This window comes from Enoplosus armatus, chromosome 18, assembly GCF_043641665.1.
Source record: "Enoplosus armatus isolate fEnoArm2 chromosome 18, fEnoArm2.hap1, whole genome shotgun sequence".
Taxonomy (NCBI): Eukaryota; Metazoa; Chordata; class Actinopteri; order Centrarchiformes; family Enoplosidae; genus Enoplosus; species Enoplosus armatus.
In genome coordinates this window covers 1,927,277-1,946,931 of record NC_092197.1, presented here as the reverse complement: position 1 = coordinate 1,946,931, position 19,655 = coordinate 1,927,277, and the positions used below count along the sequence as shown (strand labels likewise).

Below are 19,655 nucleotides of genomic sequence, written 5' to 3'. Positions count from 1 at the left end.
ATGCTCTAAAGAAGGTTGACTTATTCAAGGATGTTTTGCAAAGACATCATACTCGCAGGAGCTTCAGACTAGTCATTGTCTTGACAAGAGCCGGACGATATAGCAGCATAGTCTCGATTGTTACACTATACAGTATGTAATGTAGCAGTTAGCTTAATACAATACTGCAATACAGATTAAAAGTTGTCTTTTTGGCTGACACAAATGCCTCCACCTGTTTGTTTATCATATCCACATAATCATTGTCTGTTTATCATCTGACAAACAGTCTGATGAACTTTGCTGCAAAAGCAAAACATTTTATAATTTTGTCTTTGAGCAGTTTGCAGGAAAGTGTTTGTTCCTCGTCTTTCATCGTCTCCTGGCACATATTTATACAGTTTGAAGGTGTGGTCGGTACCTTGCAGTTTCTCTGATTTTGAAGCCTGATTTTGAAGCCTGATTTTGAAGCCTGATGTCGGCGCCAACCCTCCTGTCCTGGCAAAGCTACTGTCATGAACTCCTGCTTTAGAAGCAACGGCTGAATAATTGGTTTCACTTTATAAGGTTTTCACGTGCTTATATATCTGCAGCCTTATTCTTTTTAAATGTTTCTCTTTGGTATTACTATAATTGTTCATGTTCGACTTTGTGTTATAGTTTGCATTAATCCTTACAGCTGTTGCTATAAAGATATACAGGTCACAGTGGGTTAATGTGCCATGAACCGAGACTTTTACACTACCACTAAAAGAGGAAAAAACTATGATGTTTGAAATAAATCTTTTTTTCTTTGTAGGAATTGGAGGAGGGTTAAAGGCCCTTTGTTTTAGCCCAGCATGGACAGCTTCTTCAAGGCAGCTGTATGTGATCTGGACAAACTGCTTGATGACTTTGAGCTCAATACTGGTAAGATATTAAGCTGCAACTAATGATTGTTTTCATTACTGATCTCAATCTGTCTATGTTTTTCTCGATTCATCGCTGTTAAGTGTCATAAAAAGTGAAAAATCTCTTGTTTTGTCTGACCAACAGTCAATTCAATTTACAATAATACAGAAGAGAGAAAAACATCAAATCTTCACTTTTGAGAAGCTGGAAATGGAACATTTTGGACATCTTTACTTAGAAAAATAGTTAAATGATTGTTGTCAAGTGATTAAACTATGAATTGTTTTAGTTCAAGTAAGAGCTGATCCATCGTTTTGAATGCATACACTTATTTTGTATTTTTGTATTCCTCATAAAAAGTCTTCTAATTGTACTACTTCAGATCTGTGTTTAACTTGCTTTGTTTTTTTCTTCTTACAGATGAACTTGAATGCAAATCTGTTTTCCTGAAGCCTTCTGTGTACCCCTTCTCCTCACTGGGCTCTCAGTGTTTATCCTCAGAGGCGTCCACTGTCCCACCAAACTTCCCTGACCTTAATTCTCTTCATTATGGTTCTGCCACCAGCTGCCCTGACCGCTCCGTCAGTCAGAACCGCAGCACCGATGACAGAGAGGTCAAAGGTCAGCCGCTCACCGCAGTGGACCTTCTCTCCTCTGTGGATCGCAGGCCGGCTAAGAGCTCCGTCCCTCCCTGCCCGGATAGAGCTCTGAAGCCAGTGTGTGACCTTGTGAATGACACAAGCTCAGCCATCCTGGTCAGGGCCAACAGCCACGATGCTTTCAGTGAGCTGGACATGGTGGAAAAGCAAATGGAGGAGGAGGAGACGCTGCTTGTGGACTTTGACAGCCCTGTGGTCACCGTACATGGAGAGGAGCAAGGACGGCCGAGCCAAAGTGCTGGCTGTAGAGACGCCAGGGAGGATCAAGGCTCTGCGGGGAAAGACGAGCTGCTGGGTTTAGATTCCCACGAGCAGAGTGGTGAATACTCTGCCTCGCTCAGTCTGCTGGACGTTATTCTTCCTGCTGCAGTGGAGAGGGGCTGCGAGTCCACAGATGATTCACTGGCACCGAGGACCACTGAGTCGGCTGACAAAGAGGAGAGGGACTGTGAGGAGGGGGCTTCTACAAACCAAGTGGTGGATAACTGTGAACCGGAGGGCTCGCTGCCTGTTGATAGCATTAAAGAAACAACAACAACAACAACAACCTCAGTAAATAAAGAGGACGAGTCACAAGACGAGGCAGAGTCTCCTGTAGGTCTAAAGTGCGACCAGGTGGGCTTATCGTGCCTGCCCATAGCTGTGTCCATGTGTGGAGCTCTGGTGAACCCAAAGACTACAGATGATGAGGCGGCGGAAGCTACAGAGCAGTGTGACGCGGCAGACATCTCAGAGAGCACAGAAGCAGACTCCCTGTCAGCCTTAGAAGCCAGTGAGGACAGGTCCCGTTTAGAGGAACCTGTTGACTCGTTAGTGTCCCAGCAGATTGCAGAGGGCAGGGTGTCCCCAGAGGGCCAGCATGTCTCTCTTGAACCTGCTGCTGCTGCTGTCCCTGTCCCTTCTGCGGACCTCGCCTCCTACGATCGCTCAGAACCCAGCCCAGTTGATCCTCCTGAGTTTGGCTTCGAGTATCTGCCTGAGAGCGACCAGGCTGAGCTGCTGGTCACAGACGAGGAGTTGGATGCATTCCTGCAGGCACATGCCGAGGCAGAGCAGGGTGGAGGCGTCTCTTATTGCAGCAGTTCTGGAGATTTTTCTCAACCTGAGGGTCTCTCAAATGGAGATCTGGAGGGCAGGCTTGTAGAGGAGGAGCTGAGGAGCTGTGGACGGGAGGATCTAGAGGGTCTGGCTTCTCCAGAAAGTGACAGAACTATGTGTGTGTCTGTGGAGGGAACTTTTAACCCTGGTGCTCCTTCCATATTGCGGGACTCTAGCCGGCCTTCCCAAGAAGAGCGAGAACTCTCATCTGGGGAAAGCCATTCTTTGACCAGCAACACTTTCCAGTCCCAGTACAGCAGTAGCCCTGATCAGCAGCCCTCCTATGGAGGTGCAAGACCTAAACAGCTACACTGCCAAACTGCCAGATCTCCACCAGCGGGGGAAGAAGGAGAGGAGCAGGCTCAGACGCTTAGTGGTTCTACAAAAGGGCCAAGTACAGCAGAGGATGAGGAGAGTTCACCCACAAGCCCCAGTCTCACAGAGGAGCATTCCGACATTAGGGATCTGAGCCCTACATACGCCACTCAGGAGCATCAGGATTACAGTGTGGGGTGTGATGAACTCTCAGAGCCCCCGCCTTACCCTGGGGAGTCACCCACAGATGGCGCCAGGTCTGTGAATTGGAAGAGAGAGGGAGTGGAGGAGCTGGGGAGCAGGCAGCCTGCCTGGGTTCCAGACTCAGAGGCTCCCAACTGCATGAACTGCTACCAGAGGTTCACCTTCACCAAGAGGCGCCATCACTGTCGAGCCTGCGGAAAGGTTTGTCAGCCAGCTCGAACTGAGACGCTCCACTGAAACTGTTATGTTGCGCAGCAAGTTTGACTTCAGTGTTGTTGTTTGGTCTGTCGGCTCGTCGCTGCAGCTCGAGTTGAAAGGTTCAGTTTTATTGATTACAAAATGAATCCATCTGTAGTGCTTTGTGTTATTCTCTCAGCATAGCTCAGCTGTTTGAATGAACAGTTAATCACGTGAAGATTGCATTTGTATTCAGCGCTTGACAGCCAGTCAACACCTCCCATTTAGCACATGTTCCCTGGGCCAAAACACAAACCAGTTCTTTAAAGTTGTTATTTTCCTGTCAGAACACACGCTGTCCGTGTGTTTACAGGGAACTCTATGAATGTTATAAGAAATATTCCTAGTTAAGTAACTGGTGTTAAATTGTCTATATTCAATAATGATGCATTTGTTTTTTTCCCTACAAATTGTATAATTGTAGAAATGGAAGAAGTACGTGCATTTTCATTTATAACGCTAATATCGTGAAGTGAAATGAAGGTTCCCATGAAGGGTGCATGTTTCAGATATAGTCCGTTAAAACGGGTTACGTCCGCGGACCAAATATAGCTCCGTGGATTCATGGACGCGGAGAGCGTGAGTCAGCAGTTCTGTTTTCAGCTCTTCTATAGATCCCCACTGAGCCGTGTGTCCTAAAGATGGTGCTAAGTCTGATTAAATCAGCATTAGAGAGGATGTGTTGATGTTCACAGCACGACTGCTACGACTTAAGGGACAACGTGGACCAGCGTGTTTGGATAACCCGTTGTATCTTAGACGTGAAGTTGTTGCGGATGCTCGTTTCTCTGTCGTCACGCTCGTCCTCTCTCCTCTGTGGCAGGTCTACTGTGCCGTGTGCTGCAACAGGAAGTGTAAGCTGAAGTACCTGGAGAAGGAGGCTCGCGTGTGTGTCATCTGCTTTGATACCATACACAGAGGTAAGGCCCTGGTTCCTGATCCGAGATCTGACGATTCGCTTGCACATGTTCCTACAGACGTGAGCAACGACTAGCTCCAAGCAGCATTCTCAAAAGGGAAGTTTTTACCTCTGCAGGATGATTGTGAGCAGAAATGCACAGTCATTCAGGAGCTGTTTGATGATTTATTCTTTCCACCTCTGCTCTCATGAGTTATGAATTACTGGCGAAGCCCTGAAATGGGATAAAGCTGTTGAGTACGCTCAAATTATTTATACGTGTGCATCTCCTGGAGGAACATATAGTCTCAGAAGACTGTGGGCTTTGAAGGACTTTTTTAATGTTGTGATTTAAGTGATATTATATTTTTTTCTGCTGAAAACATGTGAGTGCACATGTGATTGGCTGCACAGAAAAGCATGCAGTTATTTGCCTCCGTCCCTCCTTTTCTGAAGTGCTTTTGTTTGCTGATGGAGGACAGATGGAGTAAATACAAGTAATGAATACGGATCAGGTAGGAAAAAGCAGAGCGGTAGAACAAGCTTTTGACAGTTGACATACTTGAGTAGCTTGACTGAAAGCTTTTATGTGAGACCCCCTAATTGATTTAGAACATGTACTAAATCAGTATACACAACAGTCTAAAGCTGCACTAATCAATATTTTTGTATCAACAATGGATCAAATGGCTTTGTGTAATGTACAAGATGCTGTTTGTAGTGATGAACCCACGGAGACTTATTACCGGACTCTGTGGTTCCCCTCGGCTCTTCGGAGCATTTTAGTGTCTTTCAGCACGAGGAGATCACAGAGTTTCAACAGGAAGTGAGTAACCATAGCTTTAAACGTGTTCAGGGTTACTTTATTTTGAAGTTTAAGATCGTTCTGCAGATTATTCCAACCAGTAGGTGCAGAAGAATATTTCAGTAGAAAGATATATACAATATTTTACTTTCATTCATCAGATGGATGTTAATGTTCCTCTGTGTTTGCTGTTTGCTAGAACAACTTTATTAGGTGATAATATGTCAATGTTATGTTTACAGCTTGCTTTGCTGCCCACAAGTGACCAGAAAATAATCAGATAATGTAGCTTTAATATTTCGGTTGTCTCCGAAGAGATTTTACCGCCTCTGAATGAAAGTGAATATATGAACAGAGTATTTTCATCCCCTCAGAGGAACAGACTGAACCTCCGAGTCATCTTTAAATCCTAAAATAGACAGAATCCACTGGTTGTCATTAAAACTTAATAACATCACAGTAACATTTTCATTATGCAGTTGATGAATATTTAGGGCACGAAACAAAAAGAAATGTCCTGTACAAACTGTCTCAGGGGCTCTCTGTCGTGTTGTTGGCATGTTGTTGTCTCTCGGTGTACACGAGTGTACAAAAGAAAATGTTTAAAATCAGATGTCAGTGGTTTCTGTAGTTGTTTTTGTCTGCTTTGATGATAAAAGGCGTTTCAGAGAGGCACCTTTTTATAGTTGTAGACTGCAGCACGGACATGGAGGGAGAGACGGGAGGGGGAAGATGGATGGAGAGGGCAGGAGAGAGGGAGGAGAGTTATAGCAGGACACCGGCATTTGTCCTTGATTGTGTGTGTGTGTGTGAGTGTGTGTGAGTGTGAGTGTGAGTGTGTGTGTGCTACAGGACGCGCCTAACGCAGTAGACATGTGATGCTCACACACCATGTCTAAATTAAGAAGAAATAGAAAGAGGTGATCCACTTCTTGTGGCTGCTGGACGCTCGAACGCTGTGATGCGATCCTTCTCTGCTCTCCGTCCTCTCTCTGTCTCCCCCCCCCGTCCTTTTCTTTGCTCTCCATCTCTCACATCAGTATGGTGAGCTGCATGTGAGGCTTACCGCACAAACCTCAGCCTCAAGCTAACAGGCTATTACGGCTAACAACAGACAGAGACTCGTGGAAATGGGCGAGGAGCAGCTTCAGGAAAGCTGTGATGGGAGAGTCTAAAGTCAAACTAAGGACTAGACTCGCTGAGATGTGGACTGGTTGAGTTTAGGAAGAGGGGATGATGAGGACGAGGTAAGATGCAGCCGACTTCTTAACAGGTAGACTGTTGTTATTGTGTTGCTTAACTGTGTGCTGCTATTTGTCGTAGTATTGATATTGAAAATCACCATTTTGACTAGATTTTAAAGAAGAATATTTGCGTGTATTACTTAAAGTAAGGTCACCAGTGAAATTTAAATTATACTTGAAGTAATTTGCCTCAAGCCCTGGATGACTTTTTTGTGCCTTGTCATCGTTTCCTTGCTGAACAAGGTGAAACAACTGACTGACGAGGGACTTTGTTTTTTTCCATTAACAAGCGTCTGAATTATTGTAATGTCTTCGCAGTGTGCGTCCTCCTGATGTGGCCGCGTCCCCGTGCTTTTGTAAGCCACTGTGTGGTTGTTGTCGGTACACAGAACAGATCGATAAAGATCTATGATGCCTAATCAATATAATGCAGACGAGTGCCACGTCAGCATTTTCTGGGAGTGCAATCAGAAGGCATTGAGAAAGCCTCTCAGTCATAACCAGCTTTAACCAGCAGTAACAACTCGTGTCTGTAACCTTCAGTCATCTGCACTGTATAATGTGCAGGAGGTGAAGCCGAGCTGTCATTCGAATGTTAACCGAAGCACACAAAACAAGCTTTTTATCGGAAACCATGAAATGTAGCTACAGGAATGTTCTGGGATGTTGTTGTTGTGCGTTGCACATCAGCAGGCATTAGTCATTAGAGTCACTGCCTTGTGGTCATTGCAAACATGGCTGCTGCGCTGCATGCAGCAGTCCACTGTTTATCTGTCGAGCCTCTGAGCTAGCACAGTCACGCTCGCGCTCCAGTTCTGCTTCTGAATGATCTGATCTGATATCTGATCATCAAAAGTATAAACCCTCATCATCATAGCCTTCATCCTTGTGTCTGCATTGATTTATAGTGTCAGTGACACAAAATGGGTCCACACAGGAAAGTAATATCAGCACATTAGCGCATTAGCAAACATAAGCGGCTATTCCCTGCTACCTGCATACTGTCGAAACAACATGACACTCTTGTATACCTCAAGTGTCTGAAGACCTTTAAACACAAAAAAGAATGAATTAAGAATTATTTTGATTCTTTGACACCAGCCAATTGTTAAAAGCAAATAGTTTGATGAAGGGACGGGACAGCGTGTCATATGGTCCTGGGACACGCATAACAAATGAAGACAATTCAAAGAAAAACTAAACAAGCATGTAGCTCCGACGCTGCTACAAGTAGCTTTGAGCTTAATGTGAACATTTGTATGCTAGCGTGCTTACAATGACAATGCTAACATGTTGCTTAGCAGGTAATGTTTACCTTATTAGTTTAGGATGTCAACATGCTACCATTCGCTAATTAGCCAAAGTAAACCAAAGTATTGGACGAATAACGACTTTGACCTGACGACGGCGCTAGAGTCAAGCACAAAGTCATTACAGTTCATCCTGACAGGAACATGAATGTCTAAACCAAAATTCACAGCAAAGAATCCAATTGTTGTGGAGACATTTTGCGCAAATCTACAAATATCAACCTCATGGCGGCGCTAGAGGAACTCAGTAGGATTCATTGTTAACAACAATTCACGACGCTGCATCCAGTAGTTCAGATATTTCAGTCTCTCCGCCGCGCTGGTGAGGTGAAGTCACATCAGGACCGATATTTGAGTTCAGAGTCGATTCAAAGCAACTTGAAATCTGTGCTAAAATGAACACACCTCTGTGACATGTGTCTCCTTGTAGCCCAGGCCCTGGAGCGGATGATGAGTCCTGCGGGTCCCAGTCCGAACCCCAACGTCCCGTCTGAGTACTGCAGCACCATCCCCCCTTTGCAGCAGGCTCGTGCCGCCGGCACTCTTAACTCTCCTCCACCGACCGTCATGGTGCCCGTATCCGTTCTCAAACACCCAAACAACGACAGTACGGTTACTCTTAAATGCGGAACATAGTCTGAACTTTACCGTGAGTTCGTTTTCCTGGACTGAACCCTTGAAAAGACCTTCTGTGTGTTCTCAGGTTGTCCTCGCGAGCAGAAGCGCGTGTGGTTCGCTGATGGCATCCTGCCCAACGGAGAGGTGGCCGACACAACCAAGCTGTCGGTGACGAGCCGCAGGAGCTCCCAGGAGTTCAGTGGTGTCAGTCCAGACCAAACACCAGTAAGACCTGGACACAAGATCCGTCACTGTTTCTTAAAGCAGTTAGCTTGTTTTGAGAAAGTTGGGATGAGTTCTTCCTCAGCTGCTTTATAGGCTGTTTGTTTTGAGCTTTCTACAGAAAGATTAGACATATTTAAGTGTTGTGTATTGTGTAAGTGTTGGCCCTCTCGTTCCAGCCTGGCTCAGCAGGGTCAGAGGGCGGGGTCGGTGTCCCCTCCACAGCCCCAGAAGCTTCGGGGGCTGTGGAGGTGGTTCGACCTCCTGTGTCTGGACCCTGGGATTACGCCCTGCTCTCTGGAATCAGTTCTTCAGTGAAGAGGGTTCCCAGTCTGCTGCCAGAAAATGAGAATGAGCTCCCTCCTCTGCTCATCACCACCGGAGAGGATGAAGCAGGAGGTTTGTGGGTTCATCCTTTAGACGCAGCATGTGAGCAACGAGGAAGTAGATGAGAGTCCCAACGTAACATGTCAGTGTCATTCTGTCAGTTTTTATGATTCAACTGGTTCAATTTAAGAGACTCACTAGAATGAGGAGGATACAAGTGCTCCTCACACTCACGTTTATTTTGGCTTTGATGGCAAAATCAGGTTTAAATCTTATCTCATCTCATCTCATCACTGTTTCCCAGCAGTGATGTCGCTTCCTCTCGTGCACCAGGTGCCACATATTGCTTAAGCACGCTTCTCTTCTCTCTGTCGATGTGCTGTCATGGCTGAATAAAGTTGTATTGTCGCCGTCACTTTAAAGGACAGATGATTCCAGCTGTGTTTTCTTTTTAGATGTCTTGGTGGAGGAGAGTCCTGCCCCGTGTCAGATCCTGCACCTGTTAGAGGAGGGAGGACCCCGGCCTCTTACTTTTGTTCTGAACGCCAACCTGCTCGTCAACGTCAAACTGGTTACATGTGAGTAGAATATATCTGCATATACAGTATAAAGTACACGGCCGAGTTCCTGTTAACTCTGTGTTTGTTCTCACCGTCAGACGGCAGCCGGCAGTGCTGGTGTTTCGGCTCTAATGGGCTGCAGGCTCTGGGACAGAGGGAGTTGGTGTTTTTGTTGGAGTGTCTGTCAGAAGAAAAAGCTCTTCCTAAAGACCTCTTCACACTCTATCTCAACATTTACCAAGAAGCCCAGAAAGGTAGGCGGCACAAACAGGACATTTGTTTGTAGTTCTTGTTTCCGAAACAAAGACTGCACAATCGTCATCTTGTGTTGCAGGGAAGTTCTTAGAGGAGCTGGATAATGTGACGTTCACCAGCAGCTTTCTGGGCAGTAAGGACCACGCAGGGATGCTCTTCTTCTCCCCCACCTGTCAGCCTCTAGAGGGCCTCACCCTCCCCCCTCGGCCTTTCCTGTTCGGCCTGCTCATACAGAAACTGGAGGTGCCCTGGGCCAAAGTCTTTCCTCTCAGGCTGCTCCTGCGGCTTGGAGCTGAGTACAGTGGTGTGTGTCTCTGCTCTTCTTCTCTGCTTTACTGTTCAAGGTCTTTGTGGTCTGGTCCAGTTTCATGTTGCCTCGAGTTCACACCAATTCAGTCAGAATCAGAATCAGGTTTTCACATACAGAGTAAGAGAAAAGAAAAAAACAAGTACCGCAAAGTCAAGAGTCATAAATATAAAATAGAAATGTATAATAACAATATAGAATAACAGCCATTTAACACATATAATATAATCTGTTCGTCCAAAATGATTAGAGATGACGTTATTAGTTGATTAATTAGTTGTTGTTAGTCGATTAAAAAAAATATTGCCCAAATGATCTGAAGTGTGAAGATTTGTTTAATATATTAAACTGAATCGTCTTAGTCAGACAGAACAAGATGCTTGAAGAAATTGTGATCTTTCAGTATTTTATGACATTTTGTTTACCAGATGATTAATCAAGAAAATAATCAGCAAATTGATCGATAATAAAAACAACTGTTAGTTTCGGTTCTAAAGGTTAGGTTATTTATGTATTTTTTAATTATTTGAGGAGAAACGTGTCTTAATTCAGTCTTTTTACATTTGATTCATATTTTTATTTGATGGATGATGCCTTTAAAGCAGACCTTGTACATTATTGTCTTTAAATTAATCACCAAGCTATTTATAATTAGCAGATAAAGAGGAGTAATTGTCATTTCATGCAGTGATAATGACAAACTAAATATCCTCTCTCTTTCAGTGTATCCCACCACGTTGACAAGTGTCCGTTTTCGGGACTCGGTGTATCGAGAGACGGGACACACCATAATGAATCTACTGGCTGTGAGTATTAAAACAGTCTGAGGTTGTAAACTGTTTTGTTCTTAATCCCACTGAAACCACAAAAGACTGTTAACTGGTGGTTAAATCTAGCTCAAAGAAAAGGAAGTTCATCACTGTGGAAACCAGTGAAATAGTTATTAAGCTCTTCTACCACAGAAACATTCCTGTCATCGTTTCTCTGGATCCACATCAGCTGTGATGACACGCTGAGTTAAAAGCACCAGAATGAGACTGGATGCCAAAAATACTTCCACTCTGGTCCAACTTGATCTGAGAACATTTGACGCAGTTGATCACACGCCTCATCTGAGGAGATAAATATGTTGGCCGAGTCGTCAGCCGGCTCCACTTCTGCTCTAACAGGAACAGAGTTTATGTGGTTTTCACAGTATGACGTTTTCTGCCTTTAGGGTCAGTTTTGAATTTTCTTAATGTACGTGCCAAAGTCTGCGCTCTAATATTAGTAGTGACGTGCGGACGAAGCCTCATGAAGGCCTTCCTTCTGTTTTTTGAGTCAAACCTTCGGGGCTTTAAAGGCAGCAGCACAGTGACATCTGGTGACGTGTCAAACTCACAGCAGCCCGTCAAGACCGGAGCCGGAGCACCACGAAGAGGTCTGCGTGTTAGTACTGGATCTGCTGCATTAAATGCAATAAGTCATTGTTATGGTGCAATAAGTTGCAGTCAAATAAATAATAAAAGCCTAAATATAAGATGTTTTTGTTGACAGGAAATACAAATGTGCCTTATCGGCGTAGTTTGGGCCTAAAGTTACTGTGCTTTAACTTCATGTTGTAGATTTATGTAACATTTCATACGAATCACAATAAGATGTGTTGATTACTTTTATTACATTATTACTTGGTATCAGGTGGAAATGTTAGTCTCCTCTCTTCTTCTCCCATGATGTTCTGATCACATAGTTTCTAAACTGAATGAATCTCTCTGAAGCTTCAGACGTCATCAGTCACGTGACGTTCTTCTTTTGACACAAGCTGCGGCTCAATGTGCTGAAACAAGCTTTGAAGCTTTGGTGTCATCCGCCTGTTGGCCTTTTGTGAGTTTCCCCCAAACTGTTTCCCCACAGGACCTGAGGAACTACCAGTACAGCCTGTCAGTTGTGGAGGGCCTGAGGATCCACATGGAGATGGGCCACAGCTACATTGACATTCCCAAATGTAGCTTCAATGAGGTAAGAGAGCAGGAAAGGAAGAATTCAACATGTGGGGGACATTCGCTCGTTGGCTTTCTTGCCGAGAGTTAGAAGATGGACTCCAGTCCACCGCTCACCCGTCTTCATGTTTACTGTGCAGACATGAGGGTGAATCGACCTTCTCATCTAACATTGGCAACAAAGCCAATCAGAGTATCTCCCAAAAAATCTCAAACTAGCACTTACAAGTACACGTCCCTGAAGGGGCCTGTGTCATCCATCTGCGCCGCTCTCATGTTTAGAAAATGTGGGAAAACGGTGAACAAGCTTCGGCCTCAGAGCCGTCGAGAAGAGGGAGGAGTCCATTTTATTCATCTATCTAAGTTTGCTTCGGGGGGGGGGGGTTTACACCTTCTGTCCTTAGACCCTCGAGTCAGATAAGGACGAACCCTCCTGGAAAAAACCCCGTCAGCAACAGAGGAGGGACCCCTCTCCCGGGACGGACAGACAGGAAATGCATGTTGCATGTAGAGAATAGACCCACGTAAAATTACAGTTTGGACAATCAGAATGACAGAGTTATTGATTGGACGTGGAGACCTGGTCCTCACGACCTCCTCTCACACAGGCAGCACACAGGTAGATATTTCTTTAGTTTTGAAGACGCGGGTCGTTGGATTGACGACCGCAGACCACGTTTCTCTCACAAACTCGGTGTCTTTAGAGTCAAAATAAAACACACAGGCGGTTCTCTGTGAATAAGGTTGTCTGTGTGTCACAGATGCAGAAGGTGGTAAACGCGTCCAACGAGCACGTCATCAGTATTGGAGCACGTTTCAGCCCGGAGGCCGACTCTCACCTGGTGTGTTTCCAGAATGAGGAGGGGAGCTATCAGACCCAGGCCAGCAGCATGCCCGGGAAGACCCGCACAGGTGAGAGTCATCAGAGGACCTGCCGACTCCTCCGTCTTCTGCATCACTACCATTCAGTGATGTGATGGTTATTACTGTCTCTTGACCCTCTGCTGGTCTGCGTTGTTACAGTGACTGGGGCCAGTTTCGTGGTGTTCAATGGAGCCCTGAAAGCCTCCTCAGGCTTCATCGCCAAGTCCAGCATTGTTGAAGGTAAAGTTACCGATGTGTCGACTCTTTATTGCATCAAATGAAGGCTGTGAAGAACTTAATACCTTATGCTCGATTGTTTTTGGACCTTAACTGGAGTTTGTCTTTGTGTGTCAGATGGGTTGATGGTGCAAATCCCTCCAGAGACCATGGAGTCTCTGCGCTCTGCCCTGAGGGAGCAGACCGACTTCCACATACCCTGCGGCAGGAACGACGGAGGGGAGCTCCGAGAAAACGTCACTGTCCGCTGGATCGACTGGAGTTCGCCTGTCAACACAGGGTAGCGGCACACACACACACACACACACACACACACACACACACACACACACACACACACACACACACACACTCTTGTGCTATCTGTCCACCATTGCACTGCACATCATGTCACACACTCTAATCCAGCTGCTCACATGTGGAGTAACCTTCTGCTGCAGTGAAATCAGGTGTTTTGCTCCTCTTTGTTGTCTTGGGTTCACACAGTTACTGTAACCACAGAGACGGCGCTCATCAGGTGGCAAAAAGTACGATAAACAGACCTCAGAGCAGTTTTTCACTGTAGTCTTTAAACCTGCTCATACTGGCCATTAAGAGATCTCTTTCTAACGGAAGAGACGGTCCAAATCCACAGTCCTCGCTGTGTGTAAAGACACGTGAAGACATCAAATTGAGAAAGTTTTAGGACAAAATGTCCTCCTCCTGTTTCCCCGGACTGTTTCTGTGCTGAGCTGCACACAAATACATAAATACAAACTAAGAGCGCTCTGAACCTTAAAATTGTGCTCAACTTGCCAGGTGCAGTTGACGAATGAATGATGGTGTAGGTAGGGAAGTGCGTCAGATTAGTCGCTAATAGCTCCTAATATTAGGCTCACTGTTTAACGACTCGAAAACTATTAATTTATTTTTAATGCTCCTCTGCAGTAAAACTAGCGGGGTTGACGGGAGACCCCTGGACGGGGTCCGCAGCGTGAGGGTGCAGCAGGACACGGAGTTTGAGACAGACGGACGCACCATCAGATGCACTGAGGTGAATTTTCCTTTTGACTAACACCCACCTGGTACAGTCTGACGCTGGCAGCCAGTGGACAGTCCAGATGTGTGAATGTGTGAATGTCCCTCCAGGTGTTTTACCAGCTCAAGACTCCAGACTGCAGCCTGGCGTCGGTGCTGTCGTCCTGCAGCGTGTTTCAGAGGGAGATGGCTTTGGCCACCTGCAGCGCTCTGACTCCTCACCTGGCTGTTCTCACCTCCAGCGGCATCAACTCGCTGTCTCTTCGCATCTCTACACAGGCTGACATGGTAAAGGAACAACGTTTGTAACACAGTACAGAATGTCTCCTGCTCGGCTGGGAAAGGCGTGGTGAGTATTTCTGTGTTTGCTCTCAGGTGGAGTACCAGGCCGGCTCCGGAGGCAGGCTCCTCCCTCAGCGCTACATGAACGAGCTGGACAGCGCTCTGATCCCCGTCATCCACGGAGGTAGCGCTAGCGTCCCGCAGACCGCCATGGACATGGAGTTCACCTTCTACATCACACACACCATCTAACGCACACGCAGGCCAGGACACACTTCACAGTCCTGAATCCGAATCGGTGGTTGAGCACAGAGAGAGGAGCTGTTGACGTGGCAGGAGACGCTAACGCTACGGCTCAGTTTGCACAGTCGGACAAGCGGCCGCCGGCTCGACACCCCCGCTCTGAGGTCGGGGGTGTGTTTCGGAGGGATGTAAACTGATACGATGGTATTGGTTAAGGAACTGTTGTGTGTTTGTGTGTTTCGTGCTCACCAAAGCTGCTTTAACACAAGAAGCCAAACGCTAAACAAGGACTACGACAACACGACCAAATACAACCAAACTATTCAAACCGTTCTCTTCTGCTCTGCCTTCCAGGCTTCCTGCTGGCCCCCGTCAGCTCGGAGCACCTCAGTGAATGTTTCCCACAGACGCTCTGTCGAAATGTCTCTCATTTGGATGTATTTATTATATTTTAATACGGGCTTATTGAATGAAATGACGATGTTGAAGCACGGGACATTACTGACTGCAGTATTCAGTACTTCGGAGGTGATACCTGTGATCAGGTGCTGCTGTACGCAGCCGGCCCGTTCTAAAACAAACGCAGGGATGAAAAGAAATCGCATCTCATTTCCTCTCCAGGTACTTTGCTTTCATTTGATATGCTGATTCATGGCGACACTGGGCCTCCTGCAAGAAAGAAACGCTTGTGTTCTTAGACTGAACCTTTCTCTCCAAGTCAAACTCATTCCTCACTGTTCATCCTGATGAAGGACACCTGCTCGTCTGTGAGGTGGCATCAATTAGTGACAAGAAGAAGTTAAAACACGACAGTAGTCGTATTATGAGACCCGGCACAGTGACGTTGCCAAACACTACATGTGAACTGGCAGACGTGACGGTGAGGTGGTGAAGAGAAGGTTCATTTAACAGGAAGCTCCTTTAAGATCTTTGTAGTTTTTGGCAGCATATTTAAACAAAATATTTTTGGAGACGAGCCGACTGTTTCTACGAGACTCAGGTGACAGTTTTGTTCAAAAGAAAATTCTAAATATGAGAAAAATGGTCTGAATTGAGTCGTACGAGACTCTGGAGAAGGATTGCGTCTGAACGTTTCTTGCACGAGGCGTCATTGTGTGTCAGGAACAGCTTTTGTGTTCGGATGGTCGGAGTTCTCACGTTCGTTACCTTTGGTCGCTGCAGAGGTGCTTCTGCTTTACTTCCTGTCTGAACGTTCGTACTCTCTGAAGGAGCAGCCGTTGGGTCCGTTGCAGAGCGCCCCCCGTCTGTGCTGACCAGTATTTGCCAGCTCTAACTCAAATACCAATGATTTGTCTTTACTTGAAGAGATTTCTCGTGTCTGCTTCAGTTTTTGAGTCTCAGTTAAATGATCACATTTTGCACAGCTGATGGATCTTCACATCATCTCATACCTTTTTTTTTTATTCTTAAAGTTTGCGATTGTAAATGTGCAGGCTGTCTGAAAACTTTTAAATGAATAGTTTGACATTTTGGGAAATACGCTTATTTGCTTTCTTGCCAAGAGTTGGAAGAGAAGACCACTCTGATATCTACCCAACAGCTGCTTAGTTTAGCTTAGCTTAGCATAAAGACAGCTAGCCTGGCTCTGTCCACAGATAATAGCACCTCTAAATGAACATGGCATATTTTATTTGTTTACTTTGTACAAAAACTGAAGACAAGTTGTGGTTTCACGGAAACAGTCCGACATGAAACCTCTCGTAAAACCACAACTTTTCCTTTTTATACTAATTATACAAAAGAAGCAAATAAGCAGATTTCCCAAAACATTGAGCACATAACTTAGAAAGCGTTCGTTGTGGAGGCCCTGAGCCCAGCGGCAGTCCTCTCAGGTGTCGCTTGGAGCAGCAACCCACAAAGTGTTTTACCACACAGTGAAAAGCATCAGACCGATTTCATGTTTTGAGTTTATTTATTGTATTTTCACAGCAGCTGTACGGCACTTTAGAACCACTGACACAGCCTGAGGGTTTTCAGTGTGTGGGTGTACAGCCGGTGTCATGTGAAGGGTTTAACCGGGATAACGTCGCCCCCCTTTTTTCTTCACCAGCCCCTCATCGTTTCCACAAAATTTAAAGCTGCATCACAGCCGCCAGGTTCCATGTACGAGTGGTTGAAGGCGGGCCTTGTGGTGAATAAATGCTCTTTAAAGACAGAATATAGGAGCGCAGGTTAGCACGTCCTGTTTAAAGTAGCTTTGTGCTTCGCAGCTCGTCCCAGAGTCGGAGTCTGTCGGCTTTGTCCAAATGTATAAAAGAATAATGCATAGAGATTCTTTTTTTTTTTTTTTTTTTAATAATGAAGAGTTATTTTTGGAATCATTGTTATAAAAGTTTTAATGAACAGAATAAGAGTTCATATTTTTGATAGGACGGAGGCTACATTCATGTTGCAGTTTGTGTAGCACAAAAAACAAACAAACACTAACTCCACAGTTAATTCCAGAAATAAATAAATCCAGTATATCGTTTTGTCATAAAGTGGAAAATATCTAATCCCAAAGTGCAAAGCATAAAGATGGAGGTGTAAAAATGTGAAGCTTTACAAACCGGCCGTCAGCTTTGACCTGTTGGATCACATGACGTCTTCATGCTCAGAGGCGAGACGTTCGATCTGAAGCGGCTCGGAAACAGATCTCAGTTTAAATAATCAACAAAACATTATTTTCATCTCTTCATCATATAAAACAAGAGGCTGTTTCTGAGGCTCGTAAACCTCCACAGTGGGCTGTTGGTAACCCCCCCCCCCCGCCACAACTGACTGTTGTTTTGATGTTAGCCATGTTAGCAGCGCAGCTCTAGACCACTTTGGTGTTGGATGAGTTGTTATGAAATCTTACGCAGACCTTCATGGTCCGCAGAGGATGAAGCCTGCTGACTTTTCCTCTAGCGCCACCAGCAGGTCAAAGTTTCCAAACATCAAGTGAAATATCTCAACATGTACTGGATGGATTGGCACAACATCCTGTAGCCATCTTTAAATATTAACACTATATTAACAGTATATAAACCTTTAATGAATAGCTTGTAACACATGATAATGTAGTTTTAGTGTTTATTACTGTACAGTTTGTCACAATTGTAACTTCTCCTATGAACACTTATTATTCCCACTGTGTTTTACTATATTGTCATTCATGACCTGTTCATAGAGCAGCCTTCAGAGGCGTTCATTATATTTACAGCAAGTCTCCACAGGAGGAGTTCTAGTTGTTGATAAATACACTAGTAAACACTTATATCTGCTTTTAAATGCTTAATATGTGTGGGGTTAATTAATTAATTAATGTTACCCAGACTTTCATAGTTTCTAGATAATGTATCCTAATAACTTTGGTGGTCTTTTCATCTAGCGCCACCTTCAGGTCAAAATCTTACTTTGTCCAGTACACCTGCCAAACTAATGACATTCCCATCAGCCTCAGCTGTTCTTATTTATTACTAATTAGCTAATGTTGCCACTTTGTCTTTAAAGCCCCCAAAAAGCTGGTTTCAAATCTTGTTTCTCAATAAGATAAAAACCAAAGTCCTGCCTGAATCAGCAACAATCAAAGTTAACGATCCTGATTGGTGCAAGGGAATTCGTGACATCACCTTTTTTTTTTTCCATCTATGCCCCGCCCACTTCAGGCCAGTGAGAAGAGCTCAGAAAAAAAAAACACAGATTCAGAAATCTCTCATACAAAAACAACCGAAACCGCTCAGACTGTTAACGATTGCTGTGTTTTCACGTCGCTCATGAAGAAGCTGATTTAGAAAATATCTTTAATGTGCATCTTCACTTGAATCAGAAGCTGTTAAGGAGACGTTTGAAAAAACATTTTAAATCATTTTCTGAGGTATTTTGGTAGTTTTGGAGTTTTGATGCAAAAGGAGGGAAAGCCAACACGTTTCACCTGCTGTGCAAATGACTTCACAACATACGTGGATATGGATAGTTCCTGGACAGCTGATTGATCTGAGACCGTACACGCCAAGTTATTCTCATTATTTCAACTTTGGAAACAGAACGATTCAGTTTAGAAAAAAATGTCCTCAAATCAAGTTGATTATATTTTTCTTCCATATTGTCCATCAGGGCAGTATTATCTTGGGAGGTAAATTATTATTATTATTATTACTATTTTCTTTGTAGGGTGATCTAAACAACTTTCCACTCTGTCAAAATGAGAAGTATTTTCATGCTTTGATTGTTTCTGACGTGTTGTTTTGTGTAAATCATCTATTTATTCATAAACACCAGCTTTATTTGGTGAACCTGGTATCTGGGTCCTGATCAGTTTCTGAATAGCTCGTGTATTTAAAGAATAAAATGAGTTTTATCAAAGTCTTTGTAATCTTTCTAATCTTTGTGCTCCATTCGTTTAATTTAGATTTCATTTCATTTATCCCAGAATTCTACTTTTCTACTAAAACAAAAATACAAAGAGAGCCGTCATATCTCCTTTTTCAGAAGTACATGTACTCAAGTACTGTACTTAAGTACAATTTTGAGGTACTTGAACTTTACTTGAGCATCTTCATTTTATTCTTCTGCTCCACTACAGTCCAGAGGGAAATATTCTTAAATATATTCTTTTTACTACATGTATTCGATAAGTTTAATTAATAATACAAAATATGATCAACAAATAAATTATGATGTATTATTATAGATTAAGATTTAAGACTTTATTGATCCCAGGGGTAGAGTAAATAATTAAGTTATTAACCCATGAATGCGTCGATAGTTATAATCCAGTAATGTACGGTATAAATTATTCTGGAACATTCTGCGTAATGAGTACTTTTACTTTTGGTACTTAAAAGTACATTTTGATAATAATAAACTTTATTTATTTTATACTAATAAAATGATGAGATAAAACCAACAAAAGTAATCATAAAACGATGCTAATATTTTTGTACTTTTACTCATTGTGAATTGTTGTGTTACTACTTTTGTTTTCTTCCATCTCTTCTTTGTTCTGAGTGTGTTGTGTTGCAATAAAGAGCCTCCAGCTAAGGGATGAAAGTCCACTGTGTGTGTGTGTGTGTGTGTGTGTGGGGGGGGGGGGGGGGGGGCGTGGTGTTTCCTGGTCTAC

The 19,655-nt window shown here is 44.2% G+C and overlaps 1 protein-coding gene across 1 annotated transcript; it reads left to right on the top strand.

Moving 5' to 3' along the window:
- The first annotated feature begins 818 nt into the window (after positions 1-818).
- On the top strand, positions 819-14,682 carry zfyve16 (zinc finger, FYVE domain containing 16). The gene is made up of 17 exons (XM_070924640.1): positions 819-888; positions 1,291-3,347; positions 4,207-4,303; positions 8,071-8,247; positions 8,344-8,483; positions 8,660-8,879; positions 9,263-9,385; positions 9,466-9,621; positions 9,702-9,926; positions 10,653-10,735; positions 11,823-11,927; positions 12,670-12,820; positions 12,932-13,012; positions 13,127-13,289; positions 13,937-14,042; positions 14,138-14,314; positions 14,402-14,682. Exons 1-17 carry the CDS (start codon positions 819-821, stop codon positions 14,558-14,560), a joined length of 4,290 nt encoding a protein of 1,429 aa, XP_070780741.1. The 3' UTR covers positions 14,561-14,682.
- Positions 14,683-19,655: the final 4,973 nt, after the last annotated feature.

What these genes read in the sequence shown, in the direction of transcription:
- zfyve16 (XM_070924640.1), top strand. Translation starts at nt 819, where the DNA reads ATGGACAGCTTCTTCAAGGCAGCTGTATGTGATCTGGACAAACTGCTT. An exon ending in GCTTGGAGCTGAGTACAGTG is followed by an intron (nt 9,927 to 10,652) that starts GTGTGTGTCTCT and finishes TCTCTCTTTCAG; the next exon opens with TGTATCCCACCACGTTGACA. An exon ending in CAAGTCCAGCATTGTTGAAG is followed by an intron (nt 13,013 to 13,126) that starts GTAAAGTTACCG and finishes TTTGTGTGTCAG; the next exon opens with ATGGGTTGATGGTGCAAATC.